At 37.4% G+C, this 22,873-nt stretch overlaps 1 protein-coding gene across 10 annotated transcripts in view; it reads left to right on the top strand.

Moving 5' to 3' along the window:
• Positions 1-22,873, top strand: part of RFX3 (regulatory factor X3) — a 439,811-nt gene that overhangs the window by 201,571 nt on the left and 215,367 nt on the right. For 2 of the 10 annotated variants that reach the window (XM_057305524.1, XM_057305523.1), the window contains one exon: positions 1-19,110. This exon is cut by the window's left edge. The exons of 7 other annotated variants lie outside the window; for them this stretch is intronic. In XM_057305524.1, coding sequence (XP_057161507.1) covers positions 19,104-19,110 — 7 coding nt within the window. In that variant the 5' untranslated portion in view covers positions 1-19,103. One more of the 10 variants, XM_026519279.4, reaches the window with a different exon arrangement.

Here is a 22,873-nt window from a genome sequence, read left to right on the forward strand (position 1 = left end):
TTAACTAAAGCCAGCAAATGAACTGGAAATCGTCTGTCCGAGAGAAAAAAAATACGGAAACTTGGAAGACAGTGAGTGGGGTCTGTGACGCATTAGCTCGTGGTTGCTTCCGTCTTTCCTCCTTCCCCAGCTTGGCAGTAAAGCAAAAGCTGGCAGTGTTGCCTACCACGGACAGAGATCCGACCACTTCTGGAGACCCATTAAAAGCACCATCCCCGGAGCACAGTTAATATTTTCCCCAAACTTGTGGCTCTCTGGGAAAACTCTATTCTCGGAGAGTCGTTGGCTATTTGATTTGACTCAGAGCTCTGCTCAGCTGGGGGAAGGGAAAGCCCCCAGGGCTTTGCTGAACCACAGCGAAGGTTGGCAGCCTCTCCACTGCTTGATGCTTTTATTTCAGTTGAGGCAAACCAGAGCCTGGCCAGGAATTCAAAAGGAAATCCTGGAGAATTAGCCAACCATAGGGAACTCTGAAAACCTCTTCACATTCCTGGATCTCTAAAAGGCCGCACTATGTGCAAGGCTCTGCACATTTCTAGGAAGGACCTGGGACAGCGGAGGGTCCCCTCTGATCTTGAGGCTCTGTGGAAGCAGGAAGCGGAAGCCAGGGCTGTCCTACCTGCTGCCTGTAGCCTGAAGGTGTGATTTCTCACAAGGATGCCGTTGGCAAAGGGTGGAAGACATTCAGGCAGGCATTTAAGGAAATCTTTGGACTAACCAGTGGCTGACCATTAAATTATATAGATATAGGTGTGACTCCTAGGAAGACAGGCTTAAAAAATAAAAACAAGCATTTAAAAAAAATATCTAGCAGAAAACTCTGTGGCCACACGCTTTAGGGAATATAGAATCTGCAGACTTAGTTCGTTAAAGCACTAAACAAGGAGTGCCCCAAAAAAGAACAACAAAACCAGTGATAAAAAAAATCTTGGCAGGGGATACCTGGGTGGCTCAGTCGGTTAAGTGTCTGCCTTTGGTTCAGGTCATAATCCTGGTCCTGGGATTGAGTCCCACATCAGGCTCGATGCTTCTCCCTCTGCCCCTCCCCCCTGCTTGTGCTCTCTTTCTCTCTCTTTTTGTCAAATAAAAAAATAAAATCTTTAAAAAAAAAGTCTTGGCAAGGCAGTGTGGAGGATTCTGGTACCAGAGTTGTTAAAATATCTAAAATGTCCAGTTTTTAATACAAAATTATGAGACACGTAAGAAATGGGAAGTGTGCTGTATACACGGGGAAAAAAAAAAGCAAAAACCAGCCATTAGAAAAATGTCCCCAGGGAGCCCAGATATGGACTTCATAGACATATACTTTCAACTATTATAAATGTGTTGAAAGAACTAAATGAAACAATGTCTGAAGAATTAGAGGAACGTATGGAAATGGTATCTTACCAAAGAGACAGTCAGTAAACCTAGAAATTACTTAAGAAGAACCATATGGAGTTTAAAAGTATGATAACTGAAATAACAAATTCATTAGAGGCGCACAAGAGCAGATATGAGTTGGCAGAAGAATTAGGCACCTTAACGGTAGCTCAATAGAGATGATCCAGTGTAAGGAGCAGAGTTACAATAAAAATGAACAGAGCTTCAGGAGACCAGTGGGTCACCATCAAGGATACCAGCATATGCATAATGAGAGGCCCAGAAGGAGAAGAACAAAAGAAAGAGGCAGAAAGAATATATAAAGACATAATGGCAGAAAACTTTCCAAACTTGCAGAAAAATATTAATCTGCACATTAAAGAAATTCCATGTCCTCCAAACCCAGAGTGATCCACACTTAGACACATTGTAGTCGCATTTACAAAAGCGAAAGAGAGATCTTGAAAGCACCAAGAGAAAAGTAACTTGTCATAAAAGGGGTCCTCAATAAGATGAGTAGCTGACTTCTTATTAGAAACCATGGAGGCTAGAAGACATTTTCGAAGTGTTGAAAAGACGAAGACTCAATTAGGAATTCTGTATCTAGCTAAAGTCTCCTTCAAAGATGGCAGCAGAAATGAAGACATTAAACCAAACCAACCACCACCACCACCACCAGAAACAACAAGCCAAATCAAACAAAAACCCAGAGGATTTGTTGTGCTGGCAGACCTGCCCTACAAGAAATACTAAGGGGAATTCCCCTTCAGGTTGAAATGAAAGAACAGACAGTAAGCTAGAAACGACTAGACAGTAAACTGTAATCCACATGAAGAAGTAAAGAGCATTGATAAAGGTAACTACATAGTTACTATGAAACTCATACATAGGAAAATACACATAAATGCATTTGTCTTCATAGTTTTTTCTCCTGTTTTAAAAGACAACTACATACTGCAATAATAATAAAAATGTATTGATGGGCTTATAATGTATAAAGAGGTAGTTTGCTTGGCAATAATAGTAAAAAGGAAGGGAAGAAAATGAAGGATATCAGAGGAAAGTTTTTAATTCTTATTGATAATGAAGTTAGTGTTAATTCAGATTAGAATGTTTTAAGTTAAAGTGATCCTTGTATTTTCCAGGGCAACCACTAAGAAAATAACTCAGAAAGGATAGTGAAAGAAAGAACAAGGGAATGCAGAAAGCACACTAGAAAATATTTAGCACCAAAGAAGGCAGGAATTGAGGGATAGATTTACTGAGCTTCAATATACCCTTATAGAGTAGAGGTTATAATGTAGCTTCCATGTTAAATAATGTATTCAAGTAATCTTTAAGGAAGTGTTACCAACGGAGCTTACTGGTTCATGAATCCTTTTATGGGGCTTGATTTTGTGATACCACCAGATGCTTATCAGTAGATTTTAAAAATATGGTATAAGGAAAATGCACCAAAGTGAAGTCAGTGTGAAGTGATTCCATTAACCCTTGGTTCTGAAATTGTAGCTTTGTTTCCCTGGATATGAGACAGCAGTGTATGGAAATGAAAGATACCCTTTATTTTGTTACTGAAAGCTTGGATATGGAAGATTGAGTCCTTTTCCTTCCTCTGAATGTGGAAAAGAAAAGATGAGCCAAAGGCTCTGGAGAGCAGAGTAGATGCTGGGAAAAATGCATTTGGAGATAAATGCACATAGGAAGGCGCTGTTGAATGGAGAAATGTTCTGGGCAGAATATTTCAGAAGCCTTGAGAGGTATTTCTATTTCCATTTTCTGTGTATTGTCAATGCTGTTCTCCATGGGTGTCCAGCTCCATGCAGATCCGATCTCATCACAAGAAGTGTTCATTGCAATGTAGAGCTGCCACAATTATCATATATTACATATGCCTTCAGAAAATAGAACCAATGTTTAGCTTTATGGTATGAAGACAGTTTAATTATATCAAACAATACATGTAATTTCCTTATTATAGGAAAAGTGATGGAATTGAATTTTCTTACTTCTTACTGCTGATTTAAACAATCATTTAAAAATGAAATTCTCAATCTGTTTTCAGTCCCAGCACAGTTGAAGAATATAGCCCAGTTGGCTCTGTAATGATGGCTCACTCAACTGGGAACATCTCTCTGGGTGAGAATAAGTAATACTTTTAAAGACCTCCAAGTAATTCCAATATGGTATACCTCCTTTCCATTACAAATAACACATTTAAGTCATAAATTCCTAGAATCTTGCAGAAATTAGTGTTAAGAGATTACAATGATTAAAACGGAATCTACTCTCGTGAGACTCTTGTTTTCTTAAGCAAGTTATCTTGAATGTTTCTAATACTTTTTTTCTAGTACCTTTTTCGAGACATTTTTATTCCTAGTTTTTAAAAAAGTCATATTAACTGTTTTTATGTGTGCATTTCAGTAGTGTTAACTATATGCCAATTGTTGTACAACTGACCTCTAGAATTTTTCATCTTGTAAAACTGAAACTCTCTACCCACTGAAAAATAACTCCCTTTCTCTCCTCCCCTCAGCCTCTGATACCACTATTCTACTTGGTTTCTTTGAGTTTGACAACTTGAGACATATAAGTGGAATTATACAGTATTTGTTGTTGTTGTTATTGTTTGTGACTCTCTTGTTTCAGTTAGCATAATGTCTTCAGGGTTTATCTATGTTGTAGCATTTGGCAGGACTTCTTTCTTTTTTAAGACTGGATAATGTTTCGGTGTATTTGTAGACCACATTTTCCTTATCCATTCATCCATCAGTGGGCATTTATGTGGCTCCCACTTTTTGGCTATTGTGAATAATGCTGCAATGAACACGGGGGTGCAAGTATCTCTTTGAGATCCTGTTTTCAACTTTCTTGGATCTATATCCAGAAGTGGATTGCTTGATCGTATATATTCTGTTTTTAATTTTTTGAGGAAACTCCATACTGTTTTTCATAATGTCTCCACTATTTTACATTCCTACAAACAGTGCACAAGCATTTCAGTTTCTCCATATCCTAGCCAACACTTGTTATTTTCTGTTTTTGTATTTTTTGTTTTTTCTTTTCTTTTACGTTCTCCTTCCTTCCTTCCCGTCCTTCCCTTCCTTCCATCCTTTCCTTCCCTTCCTTCCTTCCTTCCTTCCTTCCTTCCTTCCTTCCTTCCTTCCTTCCTTCCTTCCTTCTTTCCTTCCTTTTTAATAGTGGCCATTCTAATCATTCCTAGGTTCTTACTGCAGGTCCTCTTTACTTCTGGAATTCATATGATACCACATGAACATATTGCCACCTTATAAGACAGAGTGAAGCGGCTTTTTTTGGTTTGGTTTGTTTTTTTGGTTTTTTGGTGTTTTTTTTTTGTTTGTTTGTTTTGTTTGTTTGTTTGTTTTTTTTTTTTTTTTTGGTCTTTACCTCTAGTTTCTAAAATGATAAACTTGCTTTAAAGGCAAGTTTAGGGATTACTGTCACTGGACTGGCTCTGCTCTTGTTTCCAAGAGGTCCATAAATGTTACATCTATAGATGCGTTACTTTGATGCGTAACTAATGTGATTCTTTGATTCTATCTGACCATTGGTTGTCCCAGTTTCACTTGCCCTGCTGCATCTGCTTGTGAATCTTTCTGTCATCCATTCTCCACAGATTTTTTTGCCTAAGTGGAGTTGTATTGCCAAAAGCTTTGCTTCAGTGCTGGTAGACCAGCCACCTTCCAGTGCCCTATAGTTGATGATCCTGTCTAGACATTTAATAGTAAGTACAGATTATAGATGATGTCTGTGATTATGTTCAAGGCAATAGACATAATGCTTATAATCCATCTAGTCCTCACAGCTGTATAAGTTTGAGCATTTTATGTTTTACAGATGTTTAGATTGATTGGGACTCCAATGTTGTTTCTTACTTGCCTTTGATTCTTCCAAAGATTGTGCTGTGTTGTCAGATTGGGGGGAAAACACATTGAATTTGGGGGCAGATCTGTATTCAAGTCTTGACACTGCCACTTGGCTGAATTACACCTTTGGATATGTTTCTTTTCTCTCTGAGCCAGAAGTCTCATCTGTAAATTGGATCATGATACTTAACCTTTTGTTTTAAAGGTGTTAACCTTAAAAATAAAACCACCTCTTATTTTACCGGCAAAAATGGGTTTATTCGGTAATAGCAGAGAATTGCAATCTGGGAGGTACAAGCTATGGCAAAATCATTGGCAAGTCTGGAGAACAAAGGAGAGAGATGTTCTTTTACAGAGGACAGGGGAAGTTGGGAGGGCTGTTATAAACAAGAAGCTCATTGCAGTAAATTGGCGTTCCAGGTATCGTGGCTTCTCATTGGCTGGGTTGTCAATGTCTCTCATTGGCTCGGCTGTTGCCAGGGAAGGAAGAAGCCTTCCTCCTGCTGGAATAGTAAAGTAGTGTCCCTGCAAAGTCTGGTCTCTTCCTACTGGATTTGCAATTGAAGAGGATTGGTAGGGCCTGATAGCTACCCCTGCTGACCTCCCAGCTCCATTCTAAATGAGATTTCCTTTTATTAATTTTCACAGAGGATTCATTGATACTGTGAGTTTGTGTTTTTAGGAAGTCTTAACCAAGGAGGATATCATGTTAGGATTTCCCCTCTTAACAGTGAAGGTGAAAGCATTTTCATACTCCTGTGGTACTTAAATGGCTCATATCTGACAGGTGTCTTCTGAGTTTGATTTTCACAGTTTGTCTGTTAATTGAAAACGTCATTTAAAACAGTAGGTTACCATAGGAAACAAACAGGGTTGCTGGAGGGGAGGTGGGTGGGGGAATGGGGTAACAGGGTGATGACCATTAAGGAGGGCACGTGATGTAAGGAGCACTGGATGTTATATGCAACTGATCAATCACTGAATGAGTTTAAATAAAATTAAATTTAAAAAATAGGTCCTAAAAAGTGATGCATACCTCCCATTAACATTCTGCTTTAAGTTAAAACATGAACAGACTATCCTTTGATTAGGACCTTTCCCTGCAGTGTAGGTTTGCTGATTGGAACAAGTCTTTCATTAATCAGCATTCATAATAAAACATTTCCAGTTTACGCATTGTTTCTTTAATACTTTGAAATTTAGAGACTTGAGAAGCAGTGGTTCTCAGTGTGGTTCCGAGACCAGCAGCATCACATGGGAATTTCTTAGCATGTAGATTCCTTGGTTTCACTCCATGCCTACTGAATGAGACACTAGGGAGTGGAACTCGGGGACCTGTTTTCACAAGGTCTCCACACTAAAGTTTGAGAACCATCATTCTATATTTTAGATTTGCCCCATTTTTCTATTTCTTTTACTTATTTTTAGCAATGTTTGTAGCGACTTGCCTTTAAGTTTTTCCTAAGCTTTTGATTTAGTTTTTGAAGGTAGAATCCTGTTTATTTTTACTCTTATGGACAATCTAATAATTAGATTAGCTAATTACATTAACAATAAAACTCCCCTAATGAGGTTTTGGAACAAATACTACTGGGAGTACATACAACCCCACTCTTGGGAGCAGAACTATGAGGGGCACTCCAGAGAGCAGTGTGTAGGCTGTGAGTTTTCAGCGTGCCCTGGGCATCTCTCATTGCGGCTGGGGAGGAAATGGAGAGCGTGGTTTCATATAGCAAGTTGGGTAAATGAAGGTTGGTCAAGGGAGCTTCTCATATATATTTTTTCTATATAGGCTTATAGGTTTCTCTGATCTGTTTATCTTTATAGCCCTTAAAGCAGTGTGCATGTTTTAGACTTTTGTTGGCTTGTAAGTAGTCCTTTTTGTTAGACCTTGGAGCTTGGAATTTGTTTTTAAAAACTCACACATGTTTTAGGTCAATATTACGGAGAAAATAGAGATCCCACTCAGCGGTTCATAGGGAAGGTGTGTGCCTATTATCATTGACACCAAATAGGACACTGCATAGCAGCTAATCCTTGAGTTGAAAACAGATGGATATGTTCTTTCCTAGCCTGATACATATAGCTTTTGGTCCAGCTTGGAATGCCTGCTTTGATTTTGGGAAAACCGGTGGTATGTGGGAATAAGTCAGTTCAACACATCATGATGGCCATTTGTACCAAAGTGCAAGAGAATTTGCCCACCATGGAGATGCTTTAGGGGTTACCTAAGTTGATCTGGAATCTGACGTGCTGAATTGAAAACATTGGTCTTTGGCAACATTCTGGATGGAATTTTGATTGAGCTGCCTTTTTAAATGTATGTTTAAATGATTTGCTTATCTCAGAAAGGGGCAGGGCCTAAATAGCCTGTCTAAGTCGACTCTGGATCATCTTGTTACTGCAATAGTTGGGTCGTAGTACGGCTATGAAAGAGAGAAGACTATCTAACGCAAAGAAAATAACTATTATGTAACAGCGTCAGGATACTCTAACAGGTGTCCAGTTCCCCTGAAGATGTTTGGATATGGATTTGATATTGGTTAGCATTCATTGTTCAGTGACACAGCAGTCCAATCGTTTCACCGAGAAAGTAGTAGCTGCTATAAACTTGATTTTAAAAAGTAATGAATGTTGCTTGAGTGCTTAAGATAGAGTGAGCCTTTGTTAGAATTAGGCTCTCAATCCACGTATTTGATATGCATAGCATAAATTATGAGTCCGTATTTAAATTCCACTTTGCTGTCTAGAGACGCATTTATAAAAGTAATGAAAATTGTAGTTTCATACAAAACCGAAGAAAAATGAAACAAAAAATTACACAGAAAATAATAAGTATTGAGTAAGTTTTGAATGGTAGCTACCAGCTAGTAATATATGTTACATCATGGTACCATTATTTAACATTCCTCAATAGTGTTATTATTTAGATTTTATAGATGGGAGAAATGGATTAAGAAAGCTGATGACTTGCCCAAGATCATTTGACTGGTAGGTAGTGGAGCTGGGATTTGAACTGTGGTCTGTTTACCGCTAGGGCCCAGGCTTTTAAATAAATACTACTTTACACCTTAATATCCGGTGCTTTAATATTCCTGGCCTGCTTTCAAAAACTTCTCTCTTCCTGTCAATTCCAGAGATAACATTCAATAACTTGACAACAGTGACCTTTCTAAACAAATAAAGAGTGTTACAGAACCAGATGGCCCAAGATTATATTTTATTTTTCTGGCTCAAAATAAATTGCTTGCTCTAAGACTGATAAAGTCCAAAAAAGACCCTCTGTGTCCCAGGACTTCATCAGGCCACATGGCCAGCCAGTGCCCTTTATCACGAGCCAGTCACAAGTACAGAGCCTTATGTCTTTATACTCTAATTTAGATTAGGGCCTAATGAAAGGGCAAGAAGCTGCTTTGCTAAATGAGATCACCCTGGTCTTCAGTAATGGCAGTGCGTTTGGGTAGAGAGATTCTGAGGAATTAAAGACAGAGGCATACCACTGTCTGTCCTGTGAAGTGGATGTCCATCAAGAGAAGGCTGATTTCTAATTTAACAAGCTCCCAAATTAGGCATCTTTTCTTCATGTAGGATTTTTCTAATAATTAGAAGTCTTAATCTTGGTCATTCAAAATCCGGCTGGGGATCTTTTTGACAATCTAAGACAAATACATTAGAAAATAAAAATTCTATACTGGAAACGTGTGACTGTATCACACATAAACCATGCCTTCACCACTCAATTATACTCTGTGAAGTTCAGGTTTAGAGAGACCAGGTTACACTGGGTAGGCATAGAAAGGTTTGAAAGATACATTTCAAAAAGCCAACTTGTAATTGACAATGAAGTGCAGTGACAGAAGAAAACAGTGGGTTCGGAGTCAGGAAGCCCGTGTTTAAGACTTGGCTTTGCCGTACTTTGTAAGGATCCTTGACCAAGTGATTTCAGTTCTCTGGGTCTCAGTTTTCTCCTTTGTAAAATGAGGCCAGGTTTGTATTGCCTGCCTTATTTCATTACAGGGTTGTTCTGAGAACCAAATGAGGGCGCATGTGACAAAGTCACGGTGATGTACAAGCGAATGCCATGGTTATGGTGGCATCTAGTACGTGATGGCAGCTGTCCTGACTTGTGAACAGGACAGATCTGCATTTGGAATTGCTCTGTGATTGAGTAGTTTGGTGATTTGGGAATTATAATTTGAACAGATTTATACAGCCAGAGGCTTTCATATCTGTTCTCAAATATCTTAGCAAGATAAATAACCCAAAGAATATTAGAATGTTAGTGCTAGAAGGACCCTTGAAGGTCATCTATCTTACCCTCCATATTTTAAGACAGAGGGCACCCTCCTAATCGTATTTTTGTCATTTCTGCCATGTTTACGTGCATACGGAATAACACTGTCACCCGCATCATTAATTGTAAAGGATGTCAACCGCGTCTCAATCTTGATAGATAAAAGATTTCTAAAAACGTAAAGCCAGAGAAGAATTCTGCTTGGAGGTAGTATGTTGTGAAAAGAGCCTGGGCTTTGTTGTCAGAACTTGGGATGGGATCTTGATTCTGTCACTTACTAGTTTTGGGACCATGGGAAATGCACTTAGTGTTTGGTACAGTGTACCTACTAACTGTACTTCTTTCCCTACCACGCAGGCCACGTCTATATCTATACCTTCACCATTTGCACACGTGATTCTTCGGGTCTGAGATGAGTTGGCTTTATATATTATTTATACTAACGGTCTCGACCTTTTCTCCCCGTCTCCAACAAATAGTGATTCCTTAAGACCGCAGGGAGAGGTTGTGGCAAATCAGAATCTTGGAGTTGTGAGTCACGTGTAGTTAGAAAAGGCTTCCCTTTGATGCTGGTTTAGGGACTTACATATGGAGGTATTATTTTTAAAACTATAATTGTGCTGGGCCATTTGTCAAATTTTTGTCTTACATTATTGAGTTTCAATTTATCTGTGTTGGTTTTGCTTATTAGGGGTTACATGTGTTTAGAATGCATTAGAAAGCTAAATGGGCAGTTTTTTAAATATGAAATTGTAAAAAAACTATTAAGTATACTCCTGTGAGAAGGTCTTTTCTAAAGAAAATAGCAGAAAACAATGTTTTATCACTGAAAACTCAGTAAGAGCAAATGTGAGGATATTTACATTCCTAATCGAGAATAATGACCTTTATGTGCTTTTAAGAGCACAATGTTAGAAGATAATTCCATAGTTTATATATTGATGATAATCGGTTTGTTTTTCTTTGACTCATTAAGAATATTCTTTGAATTCTTATTTGATATCCTAGAAATATACAAGTTGATCCTTAAGTCTGAAAAGTGAAAATTCAAAACCAACTAGTTATTACTTCTAGATTCTAATGGGAGTGGACCAGAGAAAGGAAGCTCAGTAAATAAAGAGAGTATTATACAAACCAGAAGCCCATGATTCAGTGTGAATTTTCTGTCACTTATCGGCATTTCAGCTGTGGACCGTGTTTCTTTCTCTCTCTCGTTAATTAAATAAATGGACAGAATTTCTTCCTTGATCATCTGTGACATAATTTCATTGTAACCAGTAGTCTGTGGGCTTTCATGAAGTTGAATTTTCTTAATATGAATTTGTGTGGAGAGGCTTTACGTCTGTCTAAATTTTGGCTATACTAATTAGAGAACGGATATTACAAAAAACTGGCAGGCAGTTTTTTGAAATACTAAATGGGTTGTGAAAAGGGATACCAATGTGTAGCTTTACATTTTTCCAACTTGTTTTTACCTTGTCCTTCAGAATGTTTAGTGTTTTGTAATGAAATTATGTTTTTGTGCAAAAAGAAAATAGTTGGGCAAAAATATGAGAAATGTTTTCAGTTGTCCAAGGCTAATGTTGATTTAAATAGGTCTGGGTCTTCATGGTTGACAGCTACAGATAATTAGCTTTTTCTTCCTTAACAAAGAAAGCAAATGGAGCTGCAAGACATTCATTGCCTTTTCTGTCATCATAATAATAATGTATGTATTTAACTTCTGCAGTTCCTTAAATTGATTTAGTGCTAAGCTGCCTACATTACATGGAATAGGAGTGACAGGTGAAAGCTGCAGCACATATTTGCGTGGCAAACGCGAGCCATGATTGACAGCAAAGTTCCTCTCTACAAGAAATAGCAGTGTTTGGAGCTCAAAAAGGGCCAGATACATAATTCTTAAAATTGTAGAGCAGATTCACCAAATGAATTTTAAAAAGTGGATTGCCGCTTGGTGTATTTGGGTGTTTATGTTCTTGGCTTTGGGTCAGGGACACTGACGGACAGAATTTCACCTGACCGCTGAATTGAATAGGAGGGAATTTCTTTTAAGCATATTAATATTTGTAATTTAAGATGGATACTTCCAAATTGTAGATCGGATTACAGCTTTGTACCCAGTAGCTGAAAATCTCCTTCAGCTGTGACTAATTCACCTTATTTGAAGAAGCCAAATAGTACATCTATTCGAATGAGGATTTAAAGAATATAAATCAAGGTATCCTTAAGTAAAAATATCCATTTTCACATCCCTCAAGTTTCATCTCTGGAAAGGTATTCCTATAGGGCTTGATGGTTTCTTTTGGTCCGAGTGGCTAAGTGTGATCATCTTTCAAAGTGCTCAAAATACTTTGCATTTCCTTTGTTCCTGTGACACATGCCCAGAAGCTATGGTTGAAAAGACTGTTGGTGACTGCTGTTGAGTAATGCTCTAGGATGAGCTCCGAATGCCCGTCTTCGTATTGTATCAGGGAAATGCTTTTTGGTTTAGGTGACACCTTCTGTGTCTGTGGGGTGGAGGGGGAGCCCTACGGGTCCTTGTACATTGGCAGCCTCTACTGGCCATTGCAAAGAGCAGCACTGACCTCTGTGTTTTTCACTCGAGCCTGGATAGGATTTTATTTGGGCTCACCTCTCCCTCCCTTGGTCCTAACCCTCTTTGTTATCCCCCTTTAAAGACTACCTTATCTGTTGCATAGTGATTTATAGCTATTAAAGAGCTACTAGCCCAATGTTCTTATCAATTAACTAATATCATAGATGAATTTGTTAAAATCTTGGGAGAAGTTAAAAAGGTAACCTTGCCCTGAGATATAATTTTCATGTAAAAGGTAGGATAGATTTCATCTTTTTTACATTTTAAAATACTTTCTTAGTTGCATACCTTTGGGGCATTTACTAGTGATTGGCAAATAACCTCTATCCCCCTAAAGAAAGCCTTGACTCAGTGATAGATTTAATTAAACAGATAATAATTAATTCTTTAGATTTAGGGTACCAACTATCTTAGAGGTTTCTAGAAAGTGGGTATAAACTTTTATTGGGCTTTATGAATATGGATACCTCTGGGGGTTAATGGAAGGTCTAGATTTTTAAAAATATCTGTAAATAAAATATCCAGTGGCAGTAAACCCTGGGTTATTTTGGTTTGGAGATGAGACTCATGTAATATTTGACCTAATATCTTCATGTTTGGATATCATTTGACCACAGTAGTTAATTTCTACCACAAAATAGATCCATTTGTTGACATTTCAATTTATCAGTGGCTCTACTGGTCTCCTAGTTATCTTTGAGTCTCTCAGCATTTTCAAACAAAACACCCAGTTGAATCTTTTTGTAACGGTCCCATGAATGATGACTTTCATTCCTTTTGTTTCCACTGCTCCTGGATTATTACAGGACATACTGGTACGTCTCCTTGCTTCCATGTTCTTTGCCTTCTAATTCAACCCATATAGCATGACCATATGTATTTGACTAAAACGTTGCTTTTATCAAATTATACTTTTATTTATTTTATTTTTTTAAGTGGGCTCCATGCCCAGTGTGGGGCTCAGACTCACAACCCTGAGATTAAGAGTCTCATGCTCTACCGACTGAGCCAGCCAGGTGCCCCTCACATCACACTTAAAAAAAAAAAAAAAAAAAGATTTATTGTTTTTTTTGAGTAGAGGAGCTGAGTGGTATAGACGACAGAAAAAGAAAAGAACAGTGGGCTTTTTTGCCCTGGTTTTGGCTCTGGCTGTATAACCTTAAAACATAAAAATATAACTTCCTAGGCCTCTGTTTCTCCAATCTATAAAATCATTTGTTGTGAAGATTGGTTGAGATAATGAATGTGAAATTGCTATTACTTTTACTACTACAGGGTAAAAAGACCAAATTCCTAAATCTAGAATTTCTTTCCAAACAGCTTCCATTTCTATACTATGTCTGACATATAATAGGTGTTCTTAGATAATTGAATCCTATCTTTCCCAGCCTTATCTTGTACTTCTCTCTAATCTTCCAATTCAGGTAAGTAGTCTCTACTTTCTCCACTGAAAATGTTGTTCACATAGCCTGATCTCGCTCAGTCTCACACTTGTTCATTTTTTCCAAACTCTGTTCAGCAGTGGTCAAGTCTCTCATATCTCATTCTCTCCACTTTGCTCTCTTTTCAACCATGGCAGTCATGCTGTCTTTACCCACTCATCGCTCTACTTTGGTATGTATAATATCTTGATTATTAATAGAGGTGTCCGGTGTGTATGGCTTTTCTTCTCTGGTGTATTGTAAGCTCCTAGAATACAGGAATAATAGCTTTGATTTTGAGATTACTCTTTAAGGATATTTTTTAAAAAGATATTTATTTGTTTATTTATTAGAGAGAGAGAGCATGGGCAGGGGGTAGGAGCAGAGGGACTGGGAGAAGCAGACTCCCTGCTGAGCAGGGAGCCCTCCTCGACACAGGGCTTGATCCCAGAACACTGAGCTCATGACCTGAGCTGAAGGCATACGCTTTACCAACTGAGCCACTCAGACACCCCTCTTTAAGGATGTTTTAATGTGACTTGTAATATATCCAAATTGACATATTGATAAGTAATGGTTTATATTGTATTTGCCAGGAGGTAAAAGTTTAGAACAAGGATTGGCAGGTTGTTAGACATGAGGTATTACGATTCTGACAGACCACTGATATTCTGATTTATAGGGTACAGTCTCCAGACTATCAGGGCTTTGGGGTAGGATCTCTCTCTGCAAAAGAATGACCTACATGTTATTATCAGTTAAAGAGTCTTCTGTTTTAATAAAACATCCTTTAAAATATAGATATCATCATTAGTAAGCAGGTCTTCATATTGTAATATAGTTTCCTTGTATAAATGAAATTTTAAAAAGTCATAGAAATTGTAGCGTTGAGATAGAGACTGGGTTTTCCACTGGTACCCTTTTGGTTTCTTTCTTTGTTTGTTTTTTTAGCATTGGCATTTTTATATATTCAAATAAACCAAAGTACCATTCTTTCTTGGATAGGTAAGTTATCAGAAATTTCTACCAATATGTATCTTCACTATGTTTGATTGCTACAGCAATATGTTAATTGGCTGCATTGATGTGCAGTTTGCATACGGTGTAATTCCCTAATATGAAGTGTACAGTTTGATGAGTTTTGACAACTGGGTTTAGTCCTGTACCACTGTCACAATCAAGGAACGGAACACTTTCATCACCGCAAAAGATTTGTTCCTGTCCTTTTGCAGTTGGTCCTCTCCTCCATCCCCTGGCCTCTGGCGACCACAGATCTGCGTTGTGTCCATTATTGTCTTGTCTTTGTAGAGTTTCCTATTCATGGAATTGCACAGTATATAGTTTCTGTACCTGGCTTCATTTAGATTGTACATGAATCATGCAGATTTGTACCTTTTCATTGCTGATTCGTGGTTCACTGGATGCCTCTACCACACCTTGTTGATTCTGTTTACGAATTGGTGGGTATTTGGATTGTTTCTAGTTTTTGGCTATTCTAAAGAAAGCTGTTCAGTACATTTAGGACAAGTGTTTGGGCATATGTTTTATTACACTCAGGTAAGAGAACAGGAGATTGTGGAGTCCTATGATGAGGGTATGTTTAATTTTATCAGTAGTTGCCAATCTGTTTTCCAAAGTAGCTGTGCCATTTTGCATCCCCGTTGGTAAGAGTTCCAGCTGTCCTGCGTCCTTGCCAGTACATGGGATTCACAGCGCTTTTAATTGTAGCTATGGTTCCAGTGACTATGTAGTGGTAACTCATTGTAGTTTTAATTTGTATTTCTCTAACATGACTAATGATGTTGAGCTTCTTTTCATGTGCTTATTGGCCATTTGCATATTGTTTTTGTTAATGTCCATTTACTTATTTTTCAAAATCATGTTTTTAAAAATTTTCTCCTTATTTAGTTCTTTTTAGATATTTACATATTCTGGGCACAAATCTTTTATCAGAAATACGTTTTGCAAACTTTTTCCTCAGGGCTTGTACTTTCATTTTCTTAAATTTGTCCTTTCAAAGAACAAAAGTCTCATTATGATGAAATTTATTTATCAGTTTTTTTCTTGCTTTGTGTGTGTGTGTGTGTGTATGAAAGATGAAAAGTTTTTGTCTAACATAATGTCACTTAAATTGTCTCATGTTCTCTTCTAGGAGTTTGTAATCTTATTTTTAGGTCTATACATTTTGAGTTAATTTTTATATATGGAGTGAGATAAGTTTCATATTTTTCCGTATGAGTATCCAGTTTTTCCAGCACCATTTGTTGAAAAGACTAATTTCTCCACTGAGTTACCTTGACATCATTATTGAAATAGCCATGTATGTATCGGTGTATTGGCCATATATGTATGGGTATATTTCTGTTCCAGTTTTGTTTTTTTTTTAAGATTTATTTATGTATTAGAGAGAGAGTGCACGTGAGCAAGTGGGGGGGGTGACAGAGGGAGAATGAGAGAATCCCAAGTAGACTCCGTGCTGAGTGCAGAACCCAACATGGGGCTTGATCTCATGACCCTGAGATCATGACCTGAGCTGAAATCAAGAGTTGGTCGCTTAACTGACTGTGCAACCCAGGCTTCCCTCCGGTTTTGTTTTGTTTTGTTTTTTTACTATCTTTATGTTAGTACCCTACTGTCTTGATTACTGTAGCCTTCTCGTCTTAAAATTAGGTAATATATAATTTCTACCACTTTGTCTTGTGTTTCAAAGTTGGGGTTATTTTAGATCCTTTGCATTTGCATTTAAACTGTAGAATGAGCTTGTCAAAAGCCACAAAAAAACCTGCCTGGAATTTTGATTGTAGTTGTATTGACTCTATAGATCAATTTCACAAAAAATTAATGTTTTAGTTACATTGGGTATTATGATCCATAAACATGAAATACTTCTTTATTTATTTAGGTCTTCTTTAATTTCTCTTACTTATGGTTTCTAGTCTTCCAGTTTCCTTCATGTAGTTTTCGTTAAGTTTATCATCAAGTATATCATATATTTGGTACTATTGTAAATAATTTATGCTGTAAATTTCAATAGTATTGAAATACAATATGGCTGGTGTGGAAATATATTTGACTTTTTATATGTTGACCTTATAACCTTGTACTGTTGCTAAATATACTATTATTCCTAATAGTTTTTTAAAAAAATGCCTTAGGATTTTCCACATAGGTAATTATGTTGTCTGCAAATAAAGATGGTTTTGCTTCTTCTTTTCTGATTTGTCTGCTTTTTATTCATCTTTCTTGCCTTATTGCATTGATTAGGACCTACAGTATTGGATAGAAATGGTATCCTTGTCCTCTCCCTGATCTTAGAAATACATCATTCTGTCTTTCACCTTTAAGTTTACTATCAGCTGTAGATTCTTTGTAGATGCCTTTAATCAAGTTGAGGAAGTTCCTTTCTATTGCCAGTTTGCTGGGAGTTTTCATTTATGAGTGGATGTTAAATCCAGATGATCATACACCTTTTCTCTTTTAGTCTGTTAACTTGGTAAATTACCACGATTGATATTCTAATGATAAAGCAACTTTGAATTCTGTGATGAGTCCCATTTTGTCATGATTCATGACATATTTATATGTCACTAGTCTCGATTATTAGCATTTTGTTACAGATAGTTTCGTGTCTGTTTTTCTGAGGAATATTGGTAGTAGTTAAATATTCTTTTTTTTGTCACTTAAAAAAAAATCAGGGTAATCTTGGCCCATAAAGTGAGTTAGGGAATGTTTCCCCATCTTTTATTTTGGGGAAGAGTAAACACCAACTGCCTTATGATTTGGGAAATACCGACATTCACTTTTGTGACTTTAATAACCTAATTCTTGTTACCGAAGACATGTTCTTTCTTTCAGATATTCTCCAAATGGTAATTTGCAACTAAAACCAAAATAAAGCAAAAACCAAAATAGCAGGTATACTCATACAGGTGCTCATAAAACTTGATATGCAAATTAAAAATTTAATCACGTTTGATGTGAGTTTAATATCAATAAACCATATATATGATATATGATAGTATATTTCATAGAGATGTTAATACTCACATTTATTTTTGTTCATAAAACATTTTGTAAAGTCCCTTGTACATTCTCAGGAAGTCATGCTGTGTGTGTGTGCATCCGCTTCTTACCAGACTTGTCAGTGGTAATTGTTATGTTGCAGTGAACTTGGATCTAGTAGAGTATTGTTCTAATTGTACTTCTTCCTAGCAAGGACCTGTTCCTTGAAAGTGTGATAGTTCTGGAGTCATCCTGCCTTCTTAGATGAGAAGCCTGGTAGATGCATTCTAGTTGCTTGGTCATCACTTTTATTCACTTTACTGCATGCCTCTCTACATGCTGGTGTTAAAACTATTCTGTCTTCACCCAAAGCATGTTCTTTGAACTTTAGGATCAGGATGACAGGTGCTTTTACTTGACTAACACTGTATCTGTGAAAATTGTTTCAGAGGATTGGGAAATTGGATTAAATGAATAAAAATGATGAACTGTAACGTTTAATAAACACAAAACTCAGTTTATGTTTTCATGCTACGAGAATAGTTATTCTCTTATGTACTTTCAAGAATATCAAAATATAAACTTTGCTATAAGATTTAAAAACATTTGCTACATGTCTTGCGATCTGACTCAGAGTGTAACCACCCCCAAACCCCCATGCAGGAGAAATTCTGTGCCCTGTAAATCACCTAGCATATACTTGATTATGAAATATTTTACAACATTTCATAGAATAATGGGATTTTAAAACTACCGGAAAAGTTTAAATTATATGGAACAGAATTTCATAAGGTGCTTAAAAATAGATCCTTTTTTATTTTTCCTCTCATAACAATCACGAACTTGAAATTTCTCTCCTGTGTAAATTTACTAAATGCTTACCTTGCTGTAAATACCACCTACATAATGACATAAGATATATGAATCAGTAGTTATAAACTAAATCATTAAGCATATTGTTGATACTTTGCATGATTATATTTTATGCAGTATCTCGCCCCATGAGTTGTATTTACATTTATTTAGTGTGTGGAGTGACATAAAAAGCTGAGTTACAAATGACTCTGTTAAAGGCAGCGGTGGGACTGTCACTATAACATATATTTTAAATGAATATTAGTGAAAGCAAGAAAATAAGAAAAAAAATAGTAAGTCTCAGGGATGGGTGTCAGAACTCACTGGGAAGTGTCGGATTTTGTAGATTACAATGAGCTGTCATTGTACAAGGGAAATCATTCTGTGGGATCATTACAGTAGAGTGAGAATGCAGAAGCATCTTGGAAGGCATTTGTCGTTTAGTTCTCTGTTGCACATATAGTAAAAATACGCTGCTAGTTAGGAATTTGGTTAGACGATACCTACGCATCATCATATAAACAGAAGTTTGTATATTTAGAACTGGCAACAAAGTAGTGAGCAGTATCTTGGAGCTTTTTTGGGTAGTGGACTAGCTGCTATCATATTCTAATGTAATTAGTGGTATACTGTTTGAAGACTTCTTTTTTTTTTTTTTTGCCCCTAATAATCCTCTTAAACTTGGGAGGATGAGAGGTAAGGAACTAGCTCTGTGAAATCCTGCTTCAGTTAAGATGTACAGAGAACGAGATGAATAGGTGACATGAATAAACAACAGCTTTTGTTTATTAGTTTCAAGCTTAATGCTAAGAAAAGTAAAACTGAATGTTAAAAGTTGTAATGTTATGTTTTCAAAAGTTTTAAGTGTTTATCATCCTTGGTGAATGCATAAGCTGGAGGAAAAATGGGTGGATGTAGAGAGTGATAACTGTTTCATTGAACAAGGACTTTTTTTCTAAATGTTAAATTTATGCTATGACACTGTTAGATTATTTTGTTTCATGCATGTGTCTGTTGAGGTGTAAGAGTATTTGTGTTTATTTGAAACCATTTAGTCTTTAGTATAAATTGCTGAGATGCTGATTTCATGTGTCTCATTATAAGACAATTTGGCATTTTAGTATAATACAATTTCATTTTTAGAGCCCAGACTAGATTCAGTGTCTTTTCTGAGCACTTGATAGGTAACTTAGAGATTTGCTCAGCCCCTGCCTTCCATGGTCCAGTTTGTCACAGATCCTGTGACAAAGCTCTTTTGTGTATTCATATCTAAGTTGGGTTGGAGGCCAGAATAATGACAGAAGGCAAGAGGATGTGCCAGACCAAGGTCCTTAGATATGTAATCATCTTTTAATAATGAGAACTTCTTATAATAAGGTCTTCTCCCTATCATGTCACTACATAGTTGTTTAAAATGTTGATTATAAAAGCAACACATATTTTATAGAGAGGAAAGGAACTAATACCTATATCTCACCACCCATGGAGAACATAGATTACCTTCTTAAGGTAATAATACTTAAAATATAAAATTGTTTTAAGGTCATTATTGGAAGATGCTATCTTTTAAAGATGCTCTTCTATCAAAATGTACCTTATCTGAGTAGAATGGGTAAGAAGATGGAAGGATGAGATGGTGGATAATTAAGTAGGGGCTGAAATGATACTTTAGGAGAAGATTCAGAGGGAAAAGAATCCTTGTCACATTACTGAAGCACAGACCGAGAAGGGAGACACAAGTGCCTGACCCTCAGGAGCCCATCCAAGGAAAAATAAGGTTCTATAAATAGCGTTCTTAACCATGTCACATATCATTTGCACATATCACTTATAATTTGAAAACTATGTTTTGATTCTGGAGGCATTTTGGTTAGCTTTTTGCATCCAAATGAAAAACCATAGCTTCAGAATAGGGGAAGATCCCGTAAGGGTGCCAGCTTTGTGGCTTTAAGTTCTTTATTCTCCAAATTTAATCAGTAGGCTCTGGTCCTGGAACTTCCCAGGTGCGATTTTCACTTTTCACGGATGTGATTGGGTTAGAAATCATTCCTGTTTATCTGAGTGAGAACCCTTTGGTAACATGCCTTTGATTCTAAGATAAGTGGATGAAATGTGTTGCATAAATCATGTCACAGCAAACAATTGTCACCTGGTACTAGAGCTTGATGCAATTTAAAAATGTTGGCGTATTGCCTGTAGTGTTCAGTTACAGTTCTATAGCAAGTCTGTCGGTACAGATGAAGCAGTGCCCGGTAATGCAAGGTTCTTCTCTCAAGTGATAGGGCTTGTATGAGTTTATTACAGGGATCCCTGCGCTGAGCTCCCAAGATATTCAGCGAGGCTTTGTTTTAATTTCTCATTGCTCTGCCTTTGGCGCATTCGTAAGAAAACGGAGCAGACCTTCAGCTTGCAAAACCCTTAGCCTGTTACCGGAAGTTCTAGATCCATCCTTGCTTATGGTCAGTTTACCATACCCAGCCTTTTCGTACAGAATGATGAAAGTCTACTCCGCATGTGCACAAAAAGGACAATGAGCCTATGCTCTTTGACTCTAGAAGAACTATAGCTCCAAGGCTTTTCCTTCACGCTGGGCCAAATTTTCTTTCTAAAAACCACCCGCATTCGATTTTGCCATTCGCAGACTTGAAAACTTCTGTCATTTATGAAAAACTTTAAGTTTTTGATGTCTTTGGATTTCAAACACATACACACATAAAAAAAAATCCTTTGCTTCCCATGTCCCATCCCCATTCCGTTCCCTCTCCATAGATAACGATTTTCATATTTTTGATCTGAATCCTATTGTTCGTGTATGTCTTGTTAACCATGTAGATTTATCGTGTGTGCACGCAAACACTGGATGTGCATGCATTTTAATTTTGCGTTGTTGGTATTACATTCTAGACATCAGTTAGTCTTCAGCACTGTTTTAAAGATCTGCCATGTCATTGGGTATACGTCTTGATTTCTTCAATTTGCTGCCTAGGCTTCTGTAGAAAGTATTTGCTTCATTTTGTTTATCTTATGTGTTGGATACCTAGATTACAGGGCCTTTTTATAATTGACTCCACAGTTTTGGGCTATCTCTTCTACTCCATACAACTTCAGTTCCAGCTCCATTGATCAGTCTAGTATGAAGACAGAGTACTTTTCGTATTTCCATGGTTTTGTGCATATTTCCAGTCTTTTAATGACTACTTCCTGATTCTGCGAGACTCGACTTCTGTCCTTTCCTTGGTGATGACTTCAGCAGCTCCTTCATTCTTCACGTCGTTGCTCTGTACGCTGCTCATACGGCACTTCTTTCGTCTCGGTAATACCGAAACCGATATTTCTGCCTAAAAGCTGATTTTCCCTCTGGATTTTTTGAGGCAGGGACCCAATCTTAGGTGTCTTTGTGTCCTTTGCTTTAGTGTGGTGAATTGCATACCTTTGGCAAGCAGTGAAACACTAATTGAATAAATGAAATGTGTGTAGGTTCTCTAAAGCGAAAAACTGCCAGTATGAGCACAGATGATTCTCATCCGTAAGGACAGGTTGGAACACAAACACTGAAGTGGTGTTAGAGAGAGGAGTGTTCAAGAGGCTGAATCTTGAAATGAGTTGAGGCTTGGGAAGATGCTAAGGACCACAACATGGTATGGTCAGACCATGAAGTAAAAGCAAGAAAAAGCACAAACTGGTGCTCGGGACAGATGGTGTAATACCGGATGTTGGAACAAAGGCAGATCTGTGGAACTCCTGGGTTGGTTTCAACTTCTCTATCGAAAGAAAATGATATTCAAATTCAGTAGAGGAGACTCATGATGGTAGCAAGGGGATTAAAGTCCAGGCAAGGTGGAGGAGAAAGCACTTTGATGCTTCCCGCCACTTAATGCTTCAGGATTTAAAGACCAGAAATGAATGGTTATCTTTCAACAATTATGATCAGAACCAGAAATGCCAAAAGACTGGCATGCAGATACCGTTTTTATTTTCAGAAAAGAGGGGTAAAAGTAGATTTCTGCACCACTAAGATTATGGGTTTCATAGCTATCCTTGGGACAGTTCTTTAATTGATTATTAGACACTTGGTGAACACTCACCTAGAAAAGAAGCAATCCTTGGAGACCACATGGGTTCACTTGGAATGTGTCATGTTAAGCTCGTGTAACTTTTTTACTGTCTGGGTGGAGTAAGTTGATTTTCCAAGGCTTTGGACAGTGTCTCCTGATCGTGTTTAGGAGATAGATGGTCAAATTAGGGGCTGTTTTATGAGGACAGGCAGATTCATGGACAGTTGAAAAAAAACTTGATGCCTGGATTGATGTCAGCTAAGAGAGAGACTCTTCCTTTCACTTTGTCCTATTAATCATTTTTATCACCAATTTCGATGGAACAGGCCCATCACATTTGCATGTCACATAAGCTGAGAGCAATACCTAATAGTTTGGGTGAGGTGATCAGGACCGAAAAAAAG

This window comes from Ursus arctos, unplaced genomic scaffold, assembly GCF_023065955.2.
Source record: "Ursus arctos isolate Adak ecotype North America unplaced genomic scaffold, UrsArc2.0 scaffold_33, whole genome shotgun sequence".
NCBI classification, from domain to species: Eukaryota; Metazoa; Chordata; class Mammalia; order Carnivora; family Ursidae; genus Ursus; species Ursus arctos.